Here is a 22,256-nt window from a genome sequence, read left to right on the forward strand (position 1 = left end):
TCATAGCTGAGGTGACATTTAAGCTGCCACTTGGAGGCATTTGCTAGGTAGGAAATGGAGCAGGGCCTTCCAAGCAGAGGGAACACACTGTGCGTGGCGGGGAAAGCGTTCTGGCTTGCTCTGTCTGAAGGAGAATCACAGCTTCACTGTGGCCAGAGTCTAGAGTGCCTGTCGGGATTACTCTTAAAGCACTAGGGTCAAGCTAAAAATATTGTTGTCATTTTCATTGGTTAGTGCATGAGAGATGGAATACTATATTTACTAAGGGGAAATTTAATTAATCTTATCTAGTGCTGTAACAGCAGTTGGTACGACTTCAGAGAGAAAAAGATCATCTTTGAATAACTTGCTGGGTAGGGTACTATCGGTTTCCAGACTGAATACCGAGGTTCTGGAAATTGAATGCTTCTATTCACTGGCAATAATTCATTGTATATGGTTTTTTTTTTTAAGGAGAGAGGGAGAGAAACATCAATGCATGGTTGCCTCTCATGCATTCCTGGCTGGGAACTGGCCTGCAACCCAGGCATGTGCCCTGACTGGGAATCGAACCATGATCGTGTGGTTCACAGGCCCGCCCCCAATCCACTGAGCCACACCAGCCAGGGACATTGTATATGTGTTTTTAATATACCCACAGTCATTTTCTTTGGGAGAAACCACTAATCTACTAGGCCACAAACAAATTAAAGCAAAACTACCAGGTTAAAAAAATAAACACTGCAGGAAGGTGGGCACATAATGAAGTCATTTTAAATGAAATGACCTCAGGAGGAAGGGGATGGGGACAAGAGGAAGCAGGTGCTTCTCATGTGGTATAATTTATCATCATTTCATAAGTGAGAAAACTGAAAATCAAATACAGTGGTTTTTAAGATAGCTGTTTAAACTCGAGCCTTATTTTTAAACTTCTGAGACATTTCGCTCCTCTGTAAAATGAAGCTGTGACATGTGCTACCCACCTCACCGAATTGTCAAGAGAGTTAAAAGTAGTAACACAGGGGATTTTTGACATCATTCCTGACCTTTCCAAGATTTTAAGTTCTCTGGTTCTGTTCTGATGTTTGCTTATTATTCAAAACTGGGTCTTTATAAAAGAGACTTGATGAAGCCTGATTGAGAAGACATATCCTTGCATATCTTACAACATACTATTTCAAACTATGTTTAAATAATTAAAATGTTATCTCTGTATGCAATCTTTTATTTTTAGTATTAAACAAGAGCACAAACTTTGGCCCTTATTTCAAATCCATGCATAGATTATCCTAGGAAAATAAGCTTTATTCCTTTAAGTGCCTTCAATTTTTCTCTTGGCATTTTAATAATTTTGTTTGAAAATGTAATTTGACCTCTCTTGAAAAACATACTGAATAATATTATGTGCAGACACTACTTTAAAGGTTTTACATACATTCATTTATTTAATTCTCACAACCATTCTACAAAGTAAATATTATTATTTTTTCCACTTTCCAAATAATAAAATTGAAGCACAGAGATACTAAGTGATTTCCCTAAGGTCACACAGTTAGTAAGAGGCTCAGGTAGGACTTGAATTGAGGGATCTTGGCTCCGGAATCAGAACTCCTAAACACTGAGTCATGATGTGACATTTCTAAAGACAGTGGATCACCTTCCTAAATGAATCAGGGCCACGATTGTGTCTATCGGTTTTTATTTGGGATCCACAAAAACCACTGTGATGTAGTACAGAATTGTGTCTCTAGCATCCCTACTATACCTTTTTTTAAAAAAGATTTTATTTATTTATTTTAGAGAGGGAAAGGGAGGAAGAAAAAGAGGAAGAGAAACAGTGGTTGCCTTTTACACACCCCCTACTGGGGACCCGGCCCGCAACCCAGGATGTGCTCTGACTGGGAATAGATCCCGTCACCCTTTGATTCTCACTCAACCCACTGAGCCACACTTGCCACGACCCTATGATGCTTGTTGAATTATTTACCTGCTTTTTACACTTTTCTTTGTCTTCTGTCTGTGAAAAAAATTGTTTTCAGTATACCTACCTCCACAAACGACCTCCATTCTCCTAGTAATTCTGTTTCCAATTTCCTGAATGCAAGAAACCAGATCACCCTATACGTTAGAACTGTCTTGAAAGTGGGAGTCATGAGGTTTTGAGTGGACTTCAGCCTTAATGAATGGACTTTGTCACCTCTGTGACAGGGATCCTTATTTTTTGGCATGTTTTCTGTTCTCAGCTGTGATCCAGATAGTTTCGATGGCTAGATAGGTGACTTCTCAATAATCATGGAGTCACAAAATATAAATACAAGGCGTTTCCACTCTTCCACTGGTTCAAAAGTGGTTTAGTCATCAACATAATTAGATGCATAGCCTTGTTCCTCAAGCTTCCGGGTAGCCATCTGATGCTTCGAAGTAGGGAGATGTGGCTACAACTTGTATAAAAATAACCCTTCCAGATGGCTGAGGGGCAAAGTTACAACGCAGCAGCTTGATATAGCTGAGCACTCAAGTTTTGGAGTAGGAGGGGAGCTACGCGAGAAGGAGCCAGGGACACTGGGCTGGAGTCCAATCATAAGTGGAACAGTATATGCCAGGAGAGATCACTTAACGTGGCAGATTAGCTGTTAAGATTTCCTGTTTACTTCATCTCTATCACTTCCCCACCTCCCTTGATTCAGCCTTACCTCTTAGCCCCAAGGGAAGACACACACACTTTTTTAAAGGAGTATAAAGTAGAAGTAAAAGCTGTAAATCTTAGAGGGCTTTAGACTTCTCCTAGCCTACCTCCTTGTTCTGGAGACAAGCAAACCGAGACATAGAGAGGTGGAATGAGCACCTGGGCGCCCTCAGACTCAGCTGCTGCAGCCCCTGCCCAGGGCTCAACTTCCGGCTCCTGGGTGGGACGTTGTGTGCACCAACACAGCCGGATTCCCCTGGCTCTGCCTCACATCATTCCAAAACCCCAAACCGAGGCTTCTTGTTAAAAAAAACGAACGTGGAAATATTGCAAAAGCCATGCTATTACTTCCACCCCCCCAAAACAAATTCCAAGGTCTGATGAATCACCAGCTTGACACTCCTTGTATTACAAGGAAAATATTTACTAATCAAATAGTTCACTAGATTAAAATACACAGTTTTCATATTTCCCTACCTTCTAATCACTGCCTTTCTATTGGATGCGGGGAGAAAACTTAAGCAGCTGTCTGTAGTAAATACATTGTTTTAAATACCTCAGTGTCTGCTTAAATAATTGAGGGTTGGTTTTAAAAATAATCATAAGTAGAAATGGGTTAATGTTTACATTTATCAGCACTATTGTTTTTTGAAAACTGAGAGAACTGAGTTTACACTGTTCTCCTAACCTCATTCCTGACTAGCCCAAATCCAGGGCAGCGCTGCACCCTGCTGGCAGCGCAGCTTCACTGCAGGTAGGCAGCAAAGGTGGAAAGGGCTTCAGTGCTAGCCTTCCAAACTCAGGGCTGCAGTAAAAGAATTCTTTGTATTACTCCTATTAACCTTGCATATTCTTACATGAAGTGTTTATTCACAGGTAGCAAAAAATAAATCCCCAACTAACATTTCCCAACACAATAGGGCGTTTGTTACTTTTCACAGGACATTTCTTTCCTTCTTAGGAATCCATCCTCAAGCTTCATGGAGAATGAGCTTCCTACCAGGTACCTTGCAATACCCCCGGGGCATGTGAGGAGGCGTCCACCCCGGTGTCCACATACTGTTACAGCACCACGTCCTCAATCTGCTCGGCAACGTAGCCTGCTGCTGAGGAGGTGGTCATCACGGAAGAATGGAGAGAGGACAGGGACAAGTGCTTTTTGACAAGTGCATTTGACCCACCAAATGCCTGTGCCCATTCCAGCCCAGTCCGAGCAGGCTGGAGCACTCCTGGCGATTGTCAGCGCTGGTTTATGAGTAAGGGCTGACTCCAGTCCAGGTCCACCCCCGACCCTGCAGTGCCGATGGGGATCTGAGAGGACCTTGTCAGGGGCAGAGGTCCACCTGCTGAACAGGGATGGCCCAAATTAAGAAGGCAAGTCAGAGCATGATTTTCAACACCTTTATTAAGAAATATCAAAAGTTGATTACAGTTCCATACACAGGTTTACAAAGTTCAAGTGAAGGGGGTGTAGGGATGCTGTCAATGTGTGAGCTTGCACACCAGGATGGAGGAGACCACCCTGTAACTCCTGTCACCCTGTCTGGCAGTGTGGTCCACACCCATGCTTCCCCCATTTCCACCAGGTCACAGCACAATACCTTGACTTACTTGAAAGAGTTTTAATATATTATAAATACTTGGTAACTATATCTCCCTTTATTTTGTCACAGTCCTTCCCTGGAAAAGCTGGGCTGTTTAGAGGAAGCACATTTGATCACATTCACCGCTGTTTGGATTACATCTTCACAAAGCCTGCTTCCAGAGCTGCAAAGCATTGCGGGTTACATGTTACCACATTACCCTTGGGAGAGAGCCCACACACATTGTTATTTTTTACTTAACACCTAACAAAAAAGGGGAAACCACTCAATTTAGAAACAAAACACCATGGTCATTCAGTGGAACAGTTAAGGATGGGATACGCCTGTCAATTCCACGGAGGTCCTCACGAGCGGCCAATAGGGTGACCGAGAACAACTGGATGCAGGAACGCCAACACAAGTACAGAAAGGGAGCTTCCCAGGCAGGGAATGTCATATTCTTTTGTCGGGGACATTGCATCAGAGGGGAATTACACTTTCAAGATAATCGGGGCTGGTAGGCCATTGGCACCCAACGGAAAACAGCCATGGTGTGGTGCGCCTTGGTGAAAACTTGTGCTGGGTTATCTGAAAGTAGATTTCTGGTGAGATTGTCCAGCAACATCAGAAAGAGCCATCTTCAGAGGAATTCAGAGGAAGGACTCCTTGTTCACCCACATGAGACTGCGTGTCTCGTTGGGCTTGCATTCATACTCAATGACAGAGAAGGGGCTTCCCCACTGGCAATGGTCTCGCTTATGGTAATTGTAGAACTTGACTTGCCACACTGTCTCGAAGGTCCCAATGTCAGTGAACTGAGGGAAGAGAAACACACCCCGTGAGAGCCTCATTCTGCCCTGAGCCATAGACGAGAGTTAACATCAGTGAGGTCTGACATTGCTGGGATAATCAATCAAGGCTCTTTGGCTTGGCAAACTTAGATCTTTACTTTAATGAACTATCTATCTTCCTTTGTTATGGGAGTCATTTCCCTGAAAATGTCTTTATGAAATCTTATTCCCATTGTATGAGTGGCATTTGCTATTGTATTGTCTTTAATAACAAGAACTCCCCAAGTGCATCCGTTTTTCAAATTTAATTTCTGGGAAACATCTTAGAATCTCAGAATTTTATTTATTTTTTAAATTCTTTTTAAAGATTTTATTTATTTATTTTTAGAGAGAGGGGAAATGAGAGAGAAAGACAAGGACAGAAACATTGATGAGTTGCCCCTCACACTCCCCCAACCGGGGACCTGGCCTGCAACACAGGCCTACACCCTTACTGGGAATTGAACCGGTGACCTTTTGATTTGCCGAAGGACACCCAACCGACTGAACCACACCAATCAGGGCAGAATCTCAGAATTTTAGAGTTTGCCACAGAAATGGGGACTGGGAAGGGAAGAGGGAATACTGTTTAATAGCTGTCTTTTGGTTTCTGTTTCAAAACACAGCTGTACAAAATAACTTAAGTACAAGATAAAATACAATTTCCCCCTCCATCATCAATTTCAATTCCAGGGAAAATTTCATTGGAAACATTTGATTGTTAAAGACCCTACTTTCATTTTCAAATATTACCAAGTGTTTATAAGTCAAAATCCATGCCTATGCCTCAGGCTTTGATTACACCACATCCAGAACCATATGTGAGTGCCTTCTAAGTGTCTTGTGCATAAAAAAAAAATTTGTATAAGGCATGAGTCTTACTCTCAAGAAGTGTGCACTCTACTTCCAGAAGGTAGGCCCTGCAAATAAGTGCACAGAAGTCTTCTGAGCTACAAGAGAGCAATTCCCATGCAGCTGAGAAGAGGGCACAGAATACCCTCGAGGCCACTGGGCAGGTGCTCAAGTGGCTGTGGGGTAGCCTGACCCTGCCACCACCTCCTGGAGCTATTTAGGGGAGCTGGCATTAAACAGCATGATGCTTGTCGTTATTTTCTCCTCAGATCCTTCCCTGTCCTGGGAGGGGACGGGGACTGACTTGGCAGGATTCTTAGACGCGTCAGGAGCCAGAAGACATAAACAGGAAGGGCAGTGAGAAGTAAGAGCCTTCTGCTTGAGGCTGCCATGGGAGGAGGGTGGTCAGGTGCTCCCAGACAGCTTTCCAAGATGCTCTCAACATTATATCCTGCTCCATTGCCTCATCCTGCTAATTTAATTCCGAAAACAAGATTTGGCTTTCCTTTGGGAAATTTGCTTGACTTGAAAGAGTGGATGATGTGCAGAGATCTACTCCCAGATATGGAAGTGAAGTATCTCTGTTTAGAGAGTCGTGGCTTAAAGATCTGTACAATTTCACAGCCGCTTTTTATGCCTCAGCCTGGGATCAGCCCAAATGTTTCATCATTCACCTGATAATAGACAGGATTTGTGTATAAGATGGCATTTTACTCAACAGTAAAAAGGAGCATACTGATTCAGGCAGCAACAAGGCAGGCTCTGGATTGCAAAGACATGCTGAGGAAAAGAATCCAGACCCCGAAGAATCCATAGTAGTGACAGAACATAATCTATGCCATCAGGGAACATCTGTGGTTACCCAGGGCCTAGGGAGGGAGGAAAGGATGGCGACTGATGAAAATGAGCAATAAGAAACTTTTTAAGATGAGGAAAATGTTTGGGTGGTTTTAGGAGTATCTGTATACGTTTCTCAAAACTCGCTAATCAGTGTGCTTAAAGTGCTTGTTTTTATTATATGTAGACTGTACCTCAGAGTTGATTAAAAATAGGAGTACTGCTCTTTAATAAGCTCCAAGGAAACAGGTATTACAAATATTGCCAATGGGAACTTAATTATACAGTCTTTTGGTAATTTATACCAAGTGAAAGGTGTGGATATACTTGGTTCAGCAATTCCACCTCCACTTTTTCTTAAGAATATCACAGAATTTAGAGTAGTAAAAAATTGAACACCAAATGTCCATGTTTAAGACATTAATTATGGCAAATCTATAAAAATAAAATACTATGTAGCATTTCTAAATGTAAATATTTAATAAACTTTTTCTAACTTTTATATTGTTACCTGAACCAAGCAGAGTACCAATAAAAATATGTAGTATTAATTCAATTAAAATTATAAATGTTAATGCTGGAAATACTGATGGATTAAGTTTTATTTTCTTCTATGTACTCATTTGTATTTTCAAAATTTAATAATCGACTTTTACTTTAATAATCAGAAAAAACATGTTAAGCCAAACTGTATTTGCAAGTACTACCAAATTGTTAATATCCTTAATATAAAATATTATATGAATTAATTAGTGAGAATTACTAAGCTCATTTGGATAAAACTAGAACACAGATCATTAAAAAGAAAAAATGGCTAATATATGAAGATATTCAAATGTACTATTATTATTCATTAATGCAATATACTTTTACTGAGATCTTATTTACCTATCGACTTGGAAAAAATGTCTAAATACCAAAAGCTAAGCAACCAACTACAAGAAAACTTTATGAGAATGTGAATTAGTCATTGGATGGATTTATACATGGTGAGGCAAAAGTAGGCTTACCTTTGGGAGTACGTGAAACATGGAGTTTATTTTTGTATTATTATTTATTAATTATATATTATTTTCCATACGAACAACTGTAAACCTACTTTTACCGCCTCCCCCACATATCCATTAAATGGGCATTTAGGGTTTTTAATGATGAGAGAAAGTGATTAGAATAATGCCAACAAGAAAAAGATGGATAAGAAGAGTTTATATATAGTATGAGCTCAAATATATAAAATAAGGTAATAGGAAAAAATGAAAAAACAATAATAGAGCTTCTAAGTAAAGAAACTGAGTCATTTTCTATCTTTTTACTCAGATATTTTTTACAATAAATATGTACTTTTATAATCAGAAAGAATATTTTAAACGGTGAAATGGGTTTCATCTCTGAAAATGTAAGATATATATTCCCCAAATCCTAGGGATTTCCACATAGATGCCAATGAAAATTCTAAGTTTGTATACAACAGGATATAATTAGTAAGAGTAGAATTAAGTCTCATTTTAGAAATCACCAAGATCTTTAAAGAGGGTTTAGTATTACTTATTATTATTGACCAGCATAGGGCATTACACATTTTAAGTGCAATCTGATTAAATAAAGTTGTAAAAATATTTTACAAACACTAGCTAATCTTTTGAGGGAAGGAACCTGAAACTGTGCTGGGTAAGTAGAAGAAACAATGCTGAGGCCTTTTGCAGAAACAGACTAAAGTTGGTTGTAAGAAACAAATAAAAAACAAACTAAGGTAATTATGACCACGGGTAAGAAGAAACTTATGTCTGAATAATCTTAAAACGAAGGAAGTCTCAGCCTAAGAATTCTCAGTAACACAAGAGACCAAAATAGGAACCTGCTGACAGCAATACTCACAGCTTAACAAATGGCGTACGAGGTGCCTCATGTGTTGGTTTTATTTCCCCTTTACCGAATGCTGGACCCGAGGGCATGGTGTAGTAAACTTAACCGGACTAACTGTGCATGTATTTTCCTCTTTACCATGCCTCAGTTGTTTTCACTTCCCAGTAGCCTCGTTTCTTCCTATTCCTTCTCCTGGAGTTCTCTTTTCTGTGCATCTCACTACATCTCAGCTCAGAATTTCTTCTCCTCTGCCTAAGAACAGATGGAATCTTAAAAGCTGATATTCTTCTTGAAGAACAGAAGCAATTACATAGGCTCTTTGCTCACTCCCAACCCATCTGTGCTTTCCAAGGAGACTTTGCCCAGGCAGGCTCCATGGGTGATGCAGTTTATGCAGGTATAATTGTGTGCATTTGTATAGTACTATTTGTTTTATGTAACACTTTCTCACATGTCATTCCACATTGGTCTTGTGACCAACTTTAACATCTCCATTTTACTAAGATTCAGAGAGGTCAAGTGACTTGCCCTTGGTTCAGAGTAGGAAGCCAGCTAAGGACAGGGGCAGGTCAAGAACCTGGGTTTCCTATCTAGGAACTGTCATCACGGTACCAAATTGTTTACATAAGCAAAAGACTAAGCGTTGATAATTGGTGTTTTCTCTTTTCTCCTTGAGTGAGAACGTACATGGATTGTCGCCTGTTGGATGCTTTGGGACTCTGCTATGGACTGAATGTTTGAATTTCTCCAATATTCAACCCTAAATCCTCAATGTGTGGTATTTGGAGGTGGGCCTTTCAGAGGTTACAAGAGTGGAGCCCTCATGAATAGGATTAATCTCTCTCTCCCTCTCTGCTCTCTTTCATGTGAGGACACAGCAAGAAAGCAGCCATCTGTGAATGTGGAAGCATGCTCTCACCACACACCAGATCTGTGGGCACCTTGACCTTAGACTTCAAGCCTCCAGAACTGTGAGAAATAAATGTTGTTTAAACCACCCAGTCTATTTTGCTCTGAAAATAACATTCTACTACATACCTGGACATCTGCTACAGTCTCTTTACTAGTTTCAAGCCCTGGTACATTTTTATTTCACAACTAATGTGAAAGAGAAGCCATCAGATGCCAAGGGTAGAAGACACATTTGTTGTCTCCAGTAATAAATGATTAATCTGAAGAGACTGTTTTAAACAGTTTCTGTGGTCTTACTACCCGCTGGCCTAGAATCCCAAAGTACTTCCATGTATTCACCATGCCACCCACCTCCACTGGAGACCTGTGGTATTCGCCAATAATAAAGTCATTCAGAAATCCATTGGCTTGGGAGCACAGAACAAGCTTATTATATTGAAAAATGTGGTGTTACTTCATTACTATACAAATTCAGCATAAATAGGCATCTGTGGCTTTAGTGTGGCATGGCCCATTAAGTCCCACTAGGTTCCAAACTCCTTTACTCCTGCAATACTTCAAGTGTTATTATGAAATACATATTTTTCATTTCTCTTAACTGAATACATAGGGACAAAAGTTCTGGGTCTTATAAAGCATCTCTCACTTTGTAAGAAACCATCCAACCTTTCCTAGGTGACTGCCATTTTCCACTCCTACGGGCGATTCGAGAGTTTCAGTTGCTCTACATCCCCTACAACAGTTGGCAATGCTGTTGACCTTTTAAGTGCAGCCACTCCAGGGGAAGAAGAAGGAAGGCAATAAGGAGCACATCCATACACTCGAAAAGGAAAAACTACAAAGAGAAACTATAGGGAAAAATCGTAAAGAAAAATTAGCAAAACTAAAATCTGTTTTTTTGAAAATGTCTTCAAAATTGATAACTTTGTTACAAAACTGAGAAAAAATAAAACAAATTACCAAGGTCAGAAATAAGAGGTACCATCACTGTAGATCCCCTAGACCTTAAATTAGGAACAACTTTACACCTATATATTTAGTGAAAAAGACAAATTGAAAGATACAACTATCAGTATCTTTATCTACTGATAAAGATATTTTCTTTATCTACTAAAGAAATTGAATTTGTCACTAAAAATCCTCCCAGAAAGAGAACTTCAGGCCCAATTGGCTTCATGGATAAATTCAGAGGTTGAAGGGGAAAATATAAACAAATTCTTTCAGACATCAGAGTAAAGAACCATTTTCAATTCATTTTATGAAGCCAATGTTAGCCTACTATCAAAACCTGACTAAGATGTTACAAGTAAAGGGAAATTATAGATGGAAATTCCTCATGGACTTATGCACAAAATTTGCTTATAATTTTCATTTGTTTGAGATATTGGTAAATCAAGTCCAGCAATATATAATAAGGACTGTACATCGATCGAGAGATTTATCCTTGGAACTCAAGGACGGTTCAATATTTGAAAATCCATGTAATTCATCACATTAAGAAACTAAAGGAGAAAAACCATATAAGCATGTCAATACATACAGAAAGAGCATTTGGCAATTTAACATTCATTCATGATGAAAACTGCAAACTAGGAATAGAAGGAAAATTTTTCAATCTGATTAAAGAACATTGATTTAAAAAAAAACCCTATAGTTAACATTATCCTTAATGGTAAGAGACTCAGTCCTTTCCTTGTCAAAAAGAAAAAAAAAGGCAAGGTTATCAACTCCTTCTACTCATATTCAGCGCTGTATTGGAAGTCCCAACCTCCAATCTAAGGCAAGAGGGAAAACAAAGGAAGCCAAGGTATCTCTATTCACATATATACAACTATGCTTGGAGAAAATGGTAGGCAATCTAACAAAAAGCTGCTAGAATTTATATGTGAATTTAGAAAGCTTGCAGAGTACAATACTGATTTGTAAAAACCACTGTATTTCATAAAGAAAATACCAGCACTAAAAAACTGGTATTTTTAATATTTCATCTATTTTGTAGGTAAAACTTGGCATTGCACTATGTGTATTTTTAAATCATAGTTAAAGTAAGCCATTTTCCACACGTGTACTTCTTTTGCAAATTGTCTGTTTAGTTTTTAAATTATTTTTCTATTTAAAAAATTATTTCTCTATTTCCCACATTCTATGGCTATCTTTTTTTTATAGGTTTCTAAGAATTCTTTGTATATTAAGTTAGAGATCTTGCCAAGTGACAAGACAGAGCTGACATGGGGAACAACTTATATTATTTGTGTGTACACGGGCAAGATTGCCCCCTTAGGGACACACAGCCTCAAGCCAAGCTCAGACGCCTCCCTGCCTTCCTCCCCTCACCTCCCACCAGTCTCCCACTGAAGACGGCCAACCGAAGGGGACGATTACTATGATCTGTGCAGACAGAATCTCCACTTGGACTCCTTGGGAGAAGTGGGGAATTAGTCATGTCAACACACAAGTCAACATCGCTTTTTGAAGTGGGAGTTCAGAGCTTTCAGAGCTGAGCTATCACTTTATTAACTCCCAGTACCAGAGGCTGTGGAATGATTTGAATAGAAATCATTGTTGCTGGCCTGAGTCAGGTGGCATTTAACTTCCTTCTGACTTGAGCTTCAGTGGCAGCAAAGGGCAGCTGAGAGGAGAGTTACTACGGGCAACAGCAGCTTCTGCATGGGCGGTAGCAAATGAAGGCAACACAGTTTAGACCATCCACGTGACAATTCTTTTTTCCAATTGTTATTTGCCTTTTAATTTAAACTACTTTTTAATAAAAATTTAATTTACCTTTGTTTATGATGTTTGACAGAAAAAATTACCTTGTGTATAATCAAAGCTTTTAATTTTGACCTTTGGATTTCTTCCATTTCTTTTAGGTTTAGATTATTTTTATTTTAATTTTTTTTAAAGCTGGCTTTTTACAGATCATCCCTTGATCCATCTGGAAATTTTGGAGTATAAAACAGGAGAGAATGACAATGACGTTTCTACCAAATAGTCAATTATCTCAGCATCATTTACCCAATGATTCAAGTTTTTTAAAGAATGTGTATGTTGAAGTATTATGTATTCTGAACTTTAGATTCATAAGAAATTTTTCAGATATAGTTAATTCAGCTTCCCTCGATTTACCAACTTGATTGGATTTACTTGGACATCCCAAGATTTCCTTGTTACCTATGAAAATGTGGTTGTGCCTGTAAATTACAATAGTTAAGCTCTGACACATTGGTGCTAAAAATCATAAAGTAAGGTAAAGGGCTACGGAAGGCTTTAACTACTAGGATGAAATTGGAATTTAACTTTAGAGTTGCTGACTTGATAAGGAAATCTCTAATTTCAGTTGTTTTCCATAGACTAACTCTATCACAGATAGGGCACAAATGCACGGCCGGTGCTCAACCTAAAAGCCGTTGAAACAATCAATTGTCAATCACCTGCTTTTCCTAGATGTGGAGCTCCTGTGTAAGAACCTAGGCTCCACTGCTGTGACTCATGACGGGAGTCACAGCAGAGAGACTGCAGACCCTAGCCCCACAACATACCTGCAAAGCATCTGGTTAACTTAAGCCTTTTAGCGTATACCTGTATAGGCAATCCAGACTTCCTGTAAGTCACAAAAGCTTTCTTTTCATGACTAAGTCTGAATCATTCTCACATTTTAAAAAATACGTGTACTTCAGCCATTCAGAATGATGCAGAAATTCTCACCTTACAGATCCAATTAAAAAGTTTTTAATCAAGTCCTTTCCAAATGCCTGAGTTAATCTTCTTCCACTGTGTTCTGTTTATACCTATAGCAAAAGTAGTGCCCTCCTGGTCTTTCTGAGACCAGAGACCGAGGTGGGAGTAGCAGCCTCAGGAAGCAAATGGAGGAAGTTAAGCTCTGGTCCCCAGTTCATACCCGTGATGGAGAGAAGGAGGGGAAGTTGAGCACTTGGAAGAGAGGGTACAGTCTCATTTATGGTGGCCTCTTCTGCACTCGACCCAGTGCTCAGAACAAGAGTAGTGAAAGAATGAACATCTCAGTTAGCTCACCTGCCCTCTGGGTCTCATTAAAATTCTGATAATTTTGGTATATGCAGTTCTGCTTCAAGTTAATATTTCTTTTCAACTCTAATTATGCATGCTATTCTTGACATACTAAAAGTGGAAGAATGCTTCTTTTCTGTAGAATATTTATTTTGATCCAACCACTTTTTATTAGCTCTGTGATTGGAAAATAGTTTTCTAGAGGTCCAAACATGCATTTTAAAACTCTAGAAATAGATGGTTTTGTCAGAAAAACAACTGAAATGAACTCAACAAAGCCCCCTAAAAGCAAAAGTTCTAGACTAAATTGCAAGTTGAAGATATTTCTTCCAAACAACTTTATTCTGGACATGACTCCTATGGAGAAATTCTGTCAGACTTTCAAGTAACAGCTAAGTCTTAACTCTATTAAAATGGATTCAGAACACAAACTATGAGAATGCTCCCAATTCGTTTTATAAAGCTATCAAACCTGACATCAGAACTTAGTCTGCGGAAGCTTCCTAATGTTTCCTCACTCTCTGTCTCTTTCCCATTTTACACATTGCCACTGGACTGATTTTTAACAACATGCAAATCTTATCGCAGCATCCGGAACAAGAACTCCAACACTGAGAGGTTTTTAAAAAGGGGAGAAGTGGTGGAGTGGAATTGCTGGGTGAACCTTACACATATAATTGTAAAGTCTGATAAAATAGCAACAAAAACTGAAACTTTAAAAAAGTAACTAAAAGCAGGACAGAAACCAGAAGGGAGTCACCTTGAAAGACCTCAACCACAACGGGTAAGGACTGCTTTTCTGATTTTTTGTCTGAGGGCACTCCTCAATCCCATGCTGGTCTGGCAGAAGAAAATGACAGCTTTATCTGCTAGAAGCGGCAGAAGACAGGGTTCGAGAATGGTGGGGTCGTGGAAATATTCCAGGAAAATCCTGGAAGCAGGAGGGCTGCAGTAGTGGTGAGACCCAAAATCTGACTGTAACCCTGGCATAGCTGCTGGCTAACTTCATGTATGGGCTAGTGAGAAGGGGACATCCGAGGGACCTGCTGAAGAAGCAGACAAACCAGTAAAGAGTCAATCCTTGAAAGAGAACATTATACTAAATAAGTGTTGTAAGTTCAATGTCTTTTTTTTCTTTTTTGATTGCATCCCCAAACTTAAGTTAGAGCCTTACTTGTTTGAAATGTCTAGGCAAAGGTCTCAGCACTGGCAGAGAAGATGAAAATTTAGGGGGATTTCAGGGTGGATGAATCCCAAAATCTTAGCATAAACCATCTACTGTATTTTGCTATGTGTAATGCACAATTTTTTTGCCCAAATTTTTGAGGGGAAAATAAGGATGCACATTATACAAGGGTAGTATTAATTGTGTATCTACATAACCCTTTTAAATTATTTCATTTATGCTTATGTGTTAAAAGTGTGACTCTAGAAAGCAATAATGATATCTGTATGCAAAATAATACCCTGGGATAAGATAATGAGTTTCACTTCTAAATATAAATAAATAAAATATTGAACTAAAAAATTAAAATAAAAGATTTTTTTCCTAGAAGTTTGGGCCAAAAACGTGGGTGTGCATAATACATGGCAAAATATGGTAATTCCTTGGCTGCCTGCTCAACTCCACCAGCACAAGGGATTAGGCTAGAAAATTAGTAACTAGAAGTTGAAAAAACTCAGTAGACACATCAGCTGCTACACACTGTTGGCAAGACAGATAGATGTTGTTGTTTGAGTGCAGGAATGTTTTTTGCATGCTAGAATATATAAAGATAATGATCCTCAGATGAATAAAGCAGAAACTACAGTCTATAATATATGATCTACGATGTTTCATTTCTAATCAAATATTAACAAGCTTGTAAGAAAACAGGAAAGTATGACCCATATTCAAGAAAAAAGAAAGTATTACATAGTAAGTTACTCTAAATAGAGCCAAGTGTTGGGTTTATCAGACCAGTACTTACAACCAGAGATTATAAATATGCTCAAGGAAGTAAAGGGGAAGATGGTTTCAGTCAATCTCAAGAAATGGAAACTATAAAAATTACAAATAAAAATTCTGGAACTGAAAAAAGTGATAGAGAAAATGAGAAGATAAGCACTATAGCAGACTTGAAATAACAGAAGAAAATAATTAGCATACTTGAGGACACGCCACTAGAAATGACCTGATTTGAAGAACCAGAAAGGAAAATTGAAGAGAATTAAACAGGACCTACAAAACCTGTGGGACAATACCAAGCTGTCAAACATATGTATCGATGGAGTGCTACATGCCAAGGAGGAGAGAGAATAGAGTTGAATACTTTCATAAACAAAATAATGGTTAAAACTAATCCAAATTTCATAAAAAATAAAAACCTATGCCTTATGGATTCAAGGAACTCAATGTAGCCCAAGCAAAAGAGGTATAAAGAAACCACACTTACGTGCATTATAGTCAAACTCCTGGAAACCAGAATGGTACAGTATGCAAAGGGATCATTTTTATATATACATAAAATATACATAAACATTATACATATATGTCTCATAATTCAATTAAAAGTGCTCGATGCAAAAAAGTAAAGAAATAAAGATAAGACCAGAAATCAATGAAGTAGAAAAGCAGACAGTGAAATGTATAAAATCAAAGCTGGGTTTTTATAAGTCCAATAAAATTGATGGTAATTTTACCGATTAGATGGACTTTTCTAATTAGCCTCTAGTTAGGCTAATCAGATTTAAAAAGGCAAATTATGAAAATTAAGAATGAAATAGTGGACGTCATTGGAGATCCTAAGACATTAAAGGACAGTGGGGAATTATTATCAACGACTGTAGCCAATAAATTTTGACAACAGAATTGATATAAATGAATGGCATCTAAGATAAATTACAAATATTAACTCAAGAAATAAAACCTGAGTAGCCCAATATCAACTAAGGAAATTGAATTTGTAACTAAAAACCTTCAAACGAAGTCAAACACATCCCTTTATTGGTGAATTCACCCAACAGTATCAATTGAAGAAGAACAGTATCAATTCTACACAATTTTATACAGCCAGTATTACCTGATACCAGTACTAGATGAAGACATTACAAGAAAATAACACTACAAATCAATATCCTTAAGAAACATAGATATAAAAAATTGAACAAAATATTAATGAATCAAATCCAGTCAAATATGGAGAGAATACACCATGACTAAATGGTATTTAATTTTGGCATCAAAGTTGTTTTAACACTGAAAAAAATATATACTTCACCATAGACAGAATAAAAAAGAAAACAACATATGATCACCTCAAAAGACAAAGAAAAACATACTTGAAACCATTTGACAAAAAAATTCATGATAAAAACTCCTAGTAAACTAAGGATAAAAGGGAAAAGATTCCTTAACCTGATAAAGGGAGAGTTTACAACAAACAAACAAACAAAACAACCCTACATCTAAATTCATTCTTAGTATTAAAAAACTGAATGCTAATAAATTTAACAAAATATGAAAATATGTACAGGAACACTGTACTATATTATAGATAAATTTTAAAAGATGTAAATAGAGATTTCATATTTATGTGTTGGAAAACTCAATATTAAAGTGTCAAATGTCTTCAAATTAACCTACATATATTATGCAAAACCAACTAATATCCCAATTTTTGGAGAAACTGACAATTCTAAAATCTATATAAAAATGCAAAGGGCCTAGAGTAGCCAGAATAACTCAGAATAAACAAAGCTGGAAGATGTATGCAACCTGATTTAAAGACTATAGTATAGATCATGAAAGAAAATTCTTTGACTCTTCTAGGTCTTTTGCATATCAAAATTTTAAAGACTGATACATAATTAATACATAAAGCAATGAAAATTCTCATACATTGCTGGTAGAAATATGAAATGGTAACAGTTTGGATATTTCTCATAAAATTAATCATATACTTTCTATGTGACTCTAGAAATGAAATTCTAGAACAGTTAAAACGAAGTTATTGAGACAAAGAGCTAAGGGTCTGAGCATGAAGGACTTTTTCAGGTGACAGAAATGTTCTATATTTTTACCAGGGCAGTGACTGCACAGTAGTACCCATTTCTCAAAATCTGTGAAAGTATACTCTTAAAATTGATGCATTTTATTATATGTAAGTCTATATCAAAGTCTATTTTAAAACCTTCAATGAATTCCTATAGGCATTAGGATAAATCTAAAAGCAAAGGTCCTGTAACATCTATCCCCCACTTACCTCTCCAGCTTTATCATAAGCCGGTCTCTGTCTCATTCTCCACTGCAGCCATGTTGGGCTTCTGTCATTCACTGGAACACATTACCCTCTTGACCTTAGTAGTATTTCTTTCCTCACATGCTCCTTCTTCCCCAAACTCTTATTCATCCTTTAGTTCCTCCTTGAGAAAGTCATCCTCACAACCCTAAACTAGGATAAGACCCTCGTATGTGCTTGGCAAACACCACTATTTTCCACTACACTTTATATAATAATAATTTGCTTCATTATTGATAACCATGTATAAATTATGTTTTGCTCCTCTAGATTATAAACTCCATAAAGCTAGGGATATCTATCTTGTTACCACTTTTCCCCCAGTAACTAATATATAGGAAATCATCATATATATTAGTTATAATATATCATATTTCTTGCTGACAAGCCAAGAAAATTTTTAAAAACTTGTAAAATAAAAATTAAAAATGTTTAAATAGAATATGAGCATATTAAATTTAGGAATATATTATAAATAATACATTATGTTTAAGGAGGACTTATTTTAGAAAATAAAGATATTTTAGCACTTGAAAGTGTATTATATAGTTGTTATATTAATATATCAAAGGAGATAAATTGTCTCCATAGATGGGAAAAAGAATTAGAAGAAATTTCATACATTCAATTAAAAAAATATCCTTTGCCCTAGCTGATGTGGCTCAGTGGATTGAGCACAGGCTGTGAACTAAAGGGTCGCCAGTTTGATTCCCAGTCAGGGCACATGCCTGGGTTGCAGCCCAGGTCCCTGGTGGGGACTATGTGAGAGGCAACCACACACTGATGTTTCTCTCCCCCTCTTCCCTTCTGTATAGAAATAAATAAATAAAAATCTAAAAAAAAGTCTACAAAAAAGTATCTTCTAATGAACTAGAAAAACAGATATTTTACCATAATAAATATTTCAAACTAACATTGTACCTAACATTATAACTGTGGAGACAAAGATATCCTTTATTACCTCTGGCATTCAAAAGTATTCTAGAGACATTAGCCAATGCAATCAAGCCAGGAAAAAAATCAGAAAATGGCAGTTATATATAGATTATGACTTTCTCTCTGAAAAACACAAGATCACTAACTGAAAAATTTTAGTAAGCACGTTGAGTAAGGTGGCCAGTTCCAAAATATTTGAACACATATTAAAAAGTAATGTATTTAAAACAACGCAATACTGGCATAAGAATAGACAGATCAATGGAATACATCAGGAAGTGTAAAAAGAGCCTTAAAATTGTTCTCATATAAAAATTAGTATGAAACTGACCTTTGGAGAAGTATGGATTATTTAGTTACATTGTGATATTATAAACAAATAGATTCTAATGTGAAACCATGAATTTAAATAATATTTCATAACTTCATAATATTTCATTTTATACTTTTCTTAAGGGGAAAGAGTAATTCTTTCCTGTGGCTTCTATTTGCCCGTGTACCACACCCTGGGCCCCCAAGCAGGCCTTACCGGCATGGTGATCTGGATGGGCTGTCGCTCTCCACTCTTGGTTGGGGCCACACCTTCTGTATCGTACGTGCCCATATAAACAATTCTGTCCCCATCAGGCTCTTTTGACTTCAGTTCCAGTGGGACAACCACGCCACCAATGGAAATATTCCTGCAATGGATGTGAGTTGAGCACATTTGGTAGGAATTAGCTTGTGGTCCTGGTCTTGACCACAACCCTAGGCAAGAACCCTCCAGGGTATGACTAAAGGAGACCTTATGCATGATAGAAAGTTCTGAACGTTTAGGAACCAGTCATGTGACTGGTTAAAGTGTAACTAGAAAAAATAGTTTTGCCATTAATACAAATTTATTTTTAGATTAGCTTGAAAAATAGAGAACTACCCTGAAGACAATGGCATAAAGAATAGGTAATTTGAGAGAAGAGGTTACGTGGAAAGAAAGGAAAGAAAAAGTCTGGATCCCATGGAGACACACAGAACACTGGGAAATGTGAAGGTAAGGGGTTCATGAAGCTGTATGGGATCCTGACAAATGAATGGACCAGGAGCACCACACGACCCAGGTTTGGTCCTATGTCCTTGCATGAGGGCCTGCCACCTAGGAGGCCAATTCAAGCTTACTGACTTACAATGACAGATGGACAGTTAAGCTGTAAAAGGTGCCTGGTGGATTCAAAGCACACCCTGCCCACCTCCCAGCTCAGTGTACGGTGGATGACATAAATGCTGATTATTTCCTCCTTCCAGGCTGGACTTCACATCATGCTTAGGTGGAGGCTGAGAGGTAAAGCACTTCACTCCTGGGTACTTCCTCATAAGCTACTGCACCCTCCCACACCACTGCTAGGTACATCAACTGTGGGGTGGGGGAGGAGTAATCCCTGACACGAATGAACTGAAAAAACAACAACGTATTTTTGTTGTAAGGATGTTGTTAATTCCAGGCACCGTCACCAGGCTGAACAGATAACTCAGGAGAAATAGAAAAACCCCAGACACAGAAAACCATCATCCAACGAGGCTAAGCAGAGAAGTCTGAGCTCTGACTTGTGGCTGCGTTTCCAGCCCCATGGTCCGCAGCCACGTAAGGGCAAATGGAGGAGTGGGAAGCATCCTCAGGGAACCCCAATAATCGCCCCGCCCCCGCCTTTACACTTCATTCCTCAGCTTTTCTCCCTTCTTCAGCCTCGTGGGCAGATCGGGGTGGGACGCCAGGACCTGAGAGAGAGCCGAGGTCCGGGATTGCGAAAGGTGAACCCCTGTGGCGAGCTGCCCCCCATCTGCACCACCCCGGGCGCCTGGGGGATCCGCGCTGATGGCTGGACAGAAGGGATGAAAAAATTTACTAGTTACAAACAGACAGAAACAATGCTGAACCCCTGGCTTCCTGTGGCTATTTCAAACATTTCATCCCGCGATGGGTGGAAGGAAGCCAGAATAAAGGAAAGATAAAAGTAAGGCAGAGGAGGGGACCCAGGGAAAAGGAGCTGACTTTTGCCCCCCACGTCTGGGTCCCGCTGGGTGCGGCGCGAGCCAAGAGGGTGCCGGGAGGCTCAGGCGTCCCGGGGGCCTCGATCCTCTGCGCAGACCCCAAGGGGGACCACGCACCCGCAGCGCGCTCCCGCACTCACTCGACCTGCAGCGTGCTGGGCTTAATCTTGACCTCCACCTTGTAGGAGGAGCCGGTGAGCAGCTTGATGGTGCGGTTCTGGCCGAAGCGCTGCCCGTCCACCTTGAAGAAGACCGGGCCATCGTTGGGCTGGATGCGCAAAGCGATGGAGAGGCGCACCAGGCCGGGCAGGTCCCCCATGGCTGGGCTCAGGGCGGGCGCGGAGACTCCGGGGGGCGGAGGAGAGCGCGGGCTGCAAGCGAGTGGCTGGAGCAGGATGGGCGGAGGGGAAGCGCGGGAGAGAGAGGGAGGAGGCGGAGGGGAGGCTGCCGTTAGTAGCCCGCACCGTCGCGGCAGTCCTCACGGGCTTTTGAGGAGCAGCTCCCGAGGCTGTGACCCCCCGCCCCACTCGGCGAGGAGGCGCACCGCAAGGACAGCTGCGAGGCCCCGAGCCTCCCCATCCCCCGCTCCCAACGCTGCGTCCTCGGAGCACCAGTGGGCTCCCTCCGGCCCCGCAGGCCGCGAGTTGATCAGTGCAGCTGGGGGCGAGAGAGTTAATCCTGTTTATGCACCACAATCCCCTGCAACTAGAGGAGAAGAGAATATTTAGGCTCCTCCTAGAGCGGCGCGATTCGGTCCGTGGGGAGGATTGGGAGGAAGGGTGTAGGTACTGGGGTTCAGCGGCACCACACCAAGAAGCGAGACCTCGGCATCTGGATGCCATCTCGGTCGGCAAAGAGATGTGGACAACACTGCTCGTGGCTTGGGCTCCTGGCAGGAAGGAGGGGGCTGAGAGGCGAGAGGGAGAGGGGAAGCCACGGGGCAGGAAACCGCTAGCCAGTGATTTTAATTTCAGGAAATAGGAGTCTTTCCAAAGCGTAGGGGAAATGGCAGAGTAAAGGCGCAGTTCCTTCTAATGTGGACTGTAAACTACACTGGATTAGGGATGTAAGCCAGAAAAAGGGAAAGAAAAAGAAAACAAGAAATATTCAAGGATCTACACCTCTTTGTGAGTGTGTCTTTTCATTATGCATATCCTTGTCTCAATGTAATGAGTGACACACATTTTTACAGATCTTGATGGATTAACGATTAACCCTGTAAAAGGCAACTGGCATTTCTCTTAAGGCACAGCTGATGGATGATGGCCGGGTGGTATCCTCAATAAAAGACTACTGGCAGAGCACTTGGTCGGACACCGCAGAGCTTAGGTTGGCCTATTAAGTGTGATTAGAGAGCCTTCGGGGAAGAAGTCAATGGACAGATCGTGACTTTGGAAGCAAGGAAAGACCAGCGGTATTAGGGCTCTGTTGCGGATGGCTTTAGGTAGCG

At 39.7% G+C, this 22,256-nt stretch overlaps 1 protein-coding gene across 2 annotated transcripts; it reads right to left on the bottom strand.

The window, feature by feature from the left end:
• Window positions 1–4,052: 4,052 nt before the first annotated feature.
• On the bottom strand, window positions 4,053–21,686 carry CNRIP1 (cannabinoid receptor interacting protein 1). Of its 2 annotated transcripts, XM_037048076.1 has the most exons (4): window positions 21,630–21,686; window positions 20,947–21,505; window positions 19,314–19,464; window positions 4,053–5,063 (listed from the first exon to the last, which is right to left on the bottom strand). In XM_037048076.1, exons 2-4 carry the CDS (start codon window positions 21,123–21,125, stop codon window positions 4,899–4,901), a joined length of 495 nt encoding a protein of 164 aa, XP_036903971.1. In that variant the 5' UTR covers window positions 21,126–21,505; window positions 21,630–21,686; the 3' UTR covers window positions 4,053–4,898. The 2 variants fall into 2 exon arrangements, with proteins under 2 accessions (XP_036903971.1, XP_036903973.1); XM_037048078.1 differs by lacking the exon at window positions 21,630–21,686 and having other exon boundaries at window positions 20,952–21,166.
• Between the last annotated feature and the right edge of the window lie 570 nt (window positions 21,687–22,256).

Source organism: Sturnira hondurensis, unplaced genomic scaffold (genome assembly GCF_014824575.4).
Source record: "Sturnira hondurensis isolate 20B ecotype Veracruz unplaced genomic scaffold, ASM1482457v3 Scaffold0006413, whole genome shotgun sequence".
Lineage (NCBI taxonomy): Eukaryota > Metazoa > Chordata > Mammalia > Chiroptera > Phyllostomidae > Sturnira > Sturnira hondurensis.